Genomic DNA, 6000 nt, shown 5'->3' with positions numbered 1-6000 from the left:
GCCTGGACAGTTCTTGCCTCTTCATTTAATTTGAGTTTCAGTTCTGGAAATATCAGAGATTTTATTTCGTTTATAAAAATTCATAAGTAACTGATAAGTAATAAGATCTTAAAATAAATTGTAGAAAACTTTAATTATAATGTTACAGTATGTCAAATCAGCAATATGCTGTAACACACATCAGGGAACTCAGTCAACACAAAAATTCAATAACAACAAAAAACATGTTTTTCAGGTTTGGTTTTGCTGAAGATACGTCACACACGAATGACTTACATAAACTGGTCGGTATGTCTTTCTCCTTTTTTAACCTGTTAATGCAGTGCCTAAAGGAAACTAGGAACAAAATCACCGACCTTTACAAAAACCTCCAGCATTTCTAAGAGGAACTGTGTTAATCTCATTATTCACACAAAATATGAATGTTGAAATATAGAATGTAACAAGTTAATGAATACGGAAATTCAAATTCATATCCAAACATTTTATTAAAGCCCTCTGTCAAATTTTGAGACCTAAAGTGCGATAAGACATTGCATGAAAGGGAAAGATGAATCCCTCGGGTGTCTGGACATATAATAAACTCATCTTTCCCTTTCATGCACTGGCTTATCGCACTTTAGGTCTCAAAATTTGACAGAGGGCTTTAATAAAAAGTCAGGGTCGTTTCTTGGCGTTAATACTACAGCTCTCTCATTGGTTAGGCGAGTGTGTATTTCTCCTGGGTTACCGCACTATGCTGCCTCCTTGAGACCGAAACACACCAGTACTGTGTGTAACACATAGAACACACGCAGCGAACGCCACAGTATTAATACAGACATTGTTACAGTCCTCCCATTTCCTGCAACATTCCTTTTTAATGTCTTCTTAGGAAAACGCTCATTTTGCAACCCTTGTTTCCGGGGAACACCAGCTACCTGGAAATTGACGGCAGTTTGGATTCAAAGGTACTTCTTTTTTGTCTTTATCCGGTGCTGGATTTTCAGATGTATTTGTCCGCAGTTCCTGGACATAAAGAGAAGAAATAAGGCCGTAGCCGAGTTCTTCAATTGAAATTGCTGAATGCACGAGGTGTGTACACACAAATGCATATACATTTTCATGACGTTACCGATGTTTCCGATGATTGTGTATGAGGTTTAATCACCTGGTTCCCCCTTGTGTATTCGGGAGATTTTGTAGAGAACGAACAATTCGTTTGTGTTTCGCTAGGGATGTGAGTACCCTGCTCCTCTCCAAGGTCTGCTCTCCAAGCAACCGCAAAGCTTTTAATGAGGAATTTATGTAGCTTCCTGGTCGGGGTTACACGATGTCTTTCCGAAAGGTGGACGTTTGAGACATCGGTACTGGATGAGAAAGAGTAAATATAATTCAGAAAAAAAATCTTTGTCATCGTTGTGAGCTAACAACGGGGGGAGTAGAAGTGTAAAAGGCGATTGAGTCTACCTTCACAGTTTTTAGTGGGCTGCAGAAACTGCTGTTTTAGAAAATAAAACCCGCTTCTAATAGAATGTATTAAGTTGCTCGAGTAGTTCATTAAAAATCACGTCTGTCTTCCGTTTGAACAAATTCGCTGTACCACCTGTGAGCAGAGGTTGAAATATTGTAAACCGATTCTTATTCTCCTAGACCCAGTATGAGTGGGGGTCGGTTTGAAATGTCAAGAGGCTGATAAGAGATGGGCTGCTGAAATCGCTGGGTGCTGATTTGGGAATCCCAGGAGCAGAAGCGGCTACCACCATGACCACCTTTAAGCAGGAAAATGTTGAAGATTATTATGAAATCGGAGAAGAGCTTGGAAGGTAAGTAAAAATAGTGTGGCTTAATTTATTTGCTATTTTATCCTTTGGCAAGTTTAACTGAAGTAATGAAGAATCATTGTGGCATGGCATATGCTGTTATAAATACATATTTCACCAGTTTAGATAAACCTTAAAGCAGATGAAAATTGTAAGGTTTACTCTGACATGTACTGCATAGAAAATTAAATGTAAATTGATTTTATTTCCGGGGATAAATGCTTTACAAATGGCCTGTTGCATTGCACGGATAGTAGGCAATGACGCTGAACAAAAAGACTGAAAGTAAAGAGACAGTTTGTGTTTAGATATTGATTTGCCTTTTCAGTTCAGTTGCCTTTAGAGAAGACTCTGTAAAAAAGGGATTTAATAACTGCCTCACAGGCGCTGCAAGTTCAGTAGTTCCTCTTTTTGAGAAAGCTTGAAGGAAATACTGTATTTTCCCCACTCAGTGACATCTTGATCTTCATTTATTAAATCATCTAAGTATATTAATTGGAAATGAAATAAGAGATGAATGTGAATTTACAATCCTTCTGTGTTAAAATCTAGATATATGTGCCATGTATATTCAGGTTCCTGTTTTTACTCCGTATACTATGTACATGCGTTAATAAACATTGAAACATAAGATGGAGTTCGTGACTCTAAAAAACTCCACTGGCCAGCTAGTGCTACTTGTGCATAATGTAAAATGTTGGTTATTCTTTGTTAGATTATCAAAACAGTTGAACTTTCTTTAAATAAATGGATATTAAAAGGACTGGTAATCAAAGGATTAATGTTGCTGTCATAAAGAGGTGTTTAATACATTACCTTCATTTTTTTCTGTTATGGGGAACCATTTGAATGACTGTGGTATACATATGTAAGAGTTTTTTTTATTCTGGATTTGTGCAAATGAACTTTTTCAGTAGTAAAAAAATCTGGCAACGTGCGTACTGAACTTTTATGTTGGTGAAAATAATAGATCCTGCACATTTAATATGTTATTTGTTCAGGAGTATAAGCAGATTTCAAATTGCTTATACTGTTCACTACAGTTTGTTTCACTATATCTGTGCGCCAATATGGATGGATTGTTATTAATTTTAGATTGTAAAAATATGTTTCTATGCTGCTTAGTATGTATCAAAACTCCCCATAGCACTTTTATTGTTAAACAAATTGACTAATCAGTATTATTACAAAATGGTTGCTTTGTGAAAATGTGTTTTTGTTTTTTTTCCTTTAAAAGGGAAAAACGTAACACCTCCAGCATATTCACCTGCTGTGTTGCATCAAAGGTAGAATGCTAAAGGGAAACAAATCTTATTTATACAACAACCCTTATGAAACCAGTTAAAATTTCAGTGTACTAGGGTAAATACCAATGTTATTTGACAATTTTTATGGGCTCTTCTCATCTACTCCATTGACCACTATGCAAAGGGAACACAGTTTGTCTAAAGCAGTATCAGATTACGGATTGAAAAGAACAGAGCTAAAAGAGGCTATTTGTGTTGAATGCAAGTGCAGCAGCTTATAGTTTAACTGTGGGTTCACTTATAAATTTGTGACTGACATATTATTACTTTTCAGGTCATGGTTACAGACAGTCCATGTTATTTCACCACCTGTCTTCCCATTCTTTCATTGCTATTTTTAAAATGTGTGTAGGTGTACTGCTTAATGGAGTTTACATTAAAGAAGAGCATCTGCAGCAGCTGAAATGTTAAGATTCAGTTATTCCAAGAAGAAATCTTTCTTCTTACCTCTCAGTTTTGTTTGGCTTCATTCAGTACCAGCATTTTTTAATAAATATTAGAAAGGTTCAGCTATGGGCGATAAAGGTCGTGATAGCAAAGGCATTTTTTTTTTCAGTCTGCTGGTCCATGGTGGTTCCTATTGAGAAGTATTGGAACTGATTGTTGCTCATCTGGATTTTTGGAAGCTAACGATTCCAGAACTTGACCTAGCCTGTTCATGGAAGATTCCAAAGATTACATTCAATTTGTCTTGTGATATAGGCTGCTGTAGAAAGAAACAAGTAAATTATCATTATTACTCACATAATCTGTCCATTTAACATTGAACAGCATGCAGTACCTTACACAGTAAGTAGTAATGCTTTTCTTTTCTTCTTACTGTTATTTGTGCAGTCCACTCTACTTTTGGTCCTGGCTAATGTTTTTTTTATTTCTTGTAATTTATACCAGTGCTAGATGGTTATGTGGCATACCCCTGTTGCCTGCTGTTTTGAGTGGCCAGTGATATGTTTCAAAGTGACATTCTCAATACATTTCAGAGACCGCTGAAGCCTTAAGAATAAGTACTTTGATCGTGTGGTAAATTGAGAGCAATTTTGGCTCTGTTCCTTTCACTTAGGTCTTGGTCTGTAGTGAAAATATTTGGTCATTACCCCTGAAAGTAAAATATAAGTGCTTACCCTGGCCATTGCATGTTTGGTTGGTGCATCAGCTTAATAATTAACAAAAACGTCCTTCACAATGATAAATGGAATTTGTGTTCTTGAAAAAGGGCTTTAAACCCACAAAACAGTGGTAATAGTGGTAAAGTTTTGTAAACCTAACTTTTATATACAACATGAATGGCAAGGATATCTGTTGTGTGACTTAGCACAAATATTTCTGCAACAAACCCTCTGAAGCTTGTTGGCATTTCACAATACTCTGGAGTGAACTGTTGTGCCTTTAGGTTTTGCTGAAAAGAAAAACGGCTCATCTCGAGTTGAGACTTTGAAAAAGAAGGTTACAAAGACCGAGATAATGACAGATTAAGCCACCTTACAAATAACTAAATAGACAGTAGAATGATGTGCATTGTACATCTGGTTGCATATAGCAATTCAAACTAGGAGATCAGAAGTTGTCAAAGAGACTGTTCCCAGTGATATGTAGATAATTGAATTAAACACGCTCCTGATTCCGTGAAAGACAAGAGTTTAAAGACTACATGTGCACCAGTTACAGAAAAGTTATATTCACATTTTTAAAGCAAATTAGCAATTTCTTTTACAACATGAAAAATATTTGTCAAATAGGTAAAAAGGTTAAGTTTAGGGTTCCTTTGTTATTCAGTATCTTGTATATCGGGTACATTTTTTTCTGCAGGTGTTATTGATTAACTGGAGAAAATTGTAGAAGAACTGGTATATTAAATGCTTCCTTATAGCCTGTCAGAACAAGTGCAACCCAAGGCTTGAGAGGAAAGAGTTTAAAATTTAAAGTACTGGAACCTCCCTCCACTTTGGCACTGAAAGCTAGATGTGAACTGCACAGGGAAATGTAAAGTTTTAGAGGGAATCGTGTTCTCTTCCTGGTTAATAAAGTGCTTTCTTTATGGAATATTTAAAGTATTATTCTCTAAATACATTTTAATATTTTCTCATTATAAGGCTTTGAGCAGTTTACTTGATTAAAGTGAATTTTGATTAACACTTCTGCAGGTCTGAGGGGAATATGAACATATGAGTAAAATGTGAACTGCGAGCCCCTAGTGTCTGAGTTGGGAAGACTTTTCATTTTGATGTGACAGCCAAGGTAATAGAGCTAGGTTTTAGGATTTAAACAGCACTTGGTATGCTTTTATTCCAAAAAACATTTTTGTATGATAACTTTTCCATGCAAAATTATTTTTACTTTCAATTGTTGGGGCAATTAATAAGGTACTTCTGTTAATTTTACTATAACCCTAAAGGTGCTCTTGTTTTTCTTCTTCCTAGAGAATCCGAATTTTCAGGTTTCTGATTATTTTTGTAATTGTGTTGACACTGTGTCACTTAATTTAGAATTAAATTTATATCCCCTCTTGATCTTGCTGCTGGGGTATTTGACCACAGAAATTATTCAAAAAGCCTCTTGCCAAGGGTTCTATAATGGACTTGGTCTCTTGAATGAGTCTCTGAGCTTTTACTTACTTTGCATTCATAGACCTTTGTAGAATTCTCCCAACTCTATTTGCGCTTACATCCACATCAGAATACCAATTAGGCCTGTACTAGACAATAAACTATGATTTCTCCACATTTTTCTGTGTGACCTGTAATTATTTTGAATGAAAATAAGGCTAAGGTTTGGGAGTTTTGTCAGATGATAGAATCCAGTGGTTGTTTTCAGGTGATCAGGAAGGTTCTAATTAAAATTTTGGAAGATTGCACTGAAGGTCACTTGTTTTGTTAATACAATAAGTACATAAA

General features: G+C 35.8%; 1 protein-coding gene across 4 annotated transcripts in view; it reads left to right on the top strand.

The window, feature by feature from the left end:
* Positions 1-594: 594 nt before the first annotated feature.
* The window catches only part of dapk1 (death-associated protein kinase 1), a 71262-nt gene continuing 65856 nt past the window's right edge, over positions 595-6000 (top strand). Inside the window, exons 1-2 of one of the 4 annotated variants that reach the window (XM_088629054.1) lie at positions 595-950; positions 1633-1805. In XM_088629054.1, the coding sequence (XP_088485180.1) occupies positions 1744-1805 (62 nt within the window). In that variant the 5' untranslated portion in view covers positions 595-950; positions 1633-1743. Of the gene's footprint in view, positions 1075-1221; positions 1364-1632; positions 1806-6000 lie in introns of those variants that run through there. The other 3 variants (XM_088629056.1, XM_088629058.1, XM_088629057.1) reach the window with 3 other exon arrangements.

The sequence above is a fragment of the Lepisosteus platostomus genome, chromosome 4 (assembly GCF_059453375.1).
Source record: "Lepisosteus platostomus isolate fLepPlt1 chromosome 4, fLepPlt1.hap1, whole genome shotgun sequence".
NCBI lineage: Eukaryota > Metazoa > Chordata > Actinopteri > Semionotiformes > Lepisosteidae > Lepisosteus > Lepisosteus platostomus.
The sequence above is the reverse complement of the archived record's forward strand: the minus strand, read 5'-3'. Positions and strand labels throughout refer to the sequence as shown.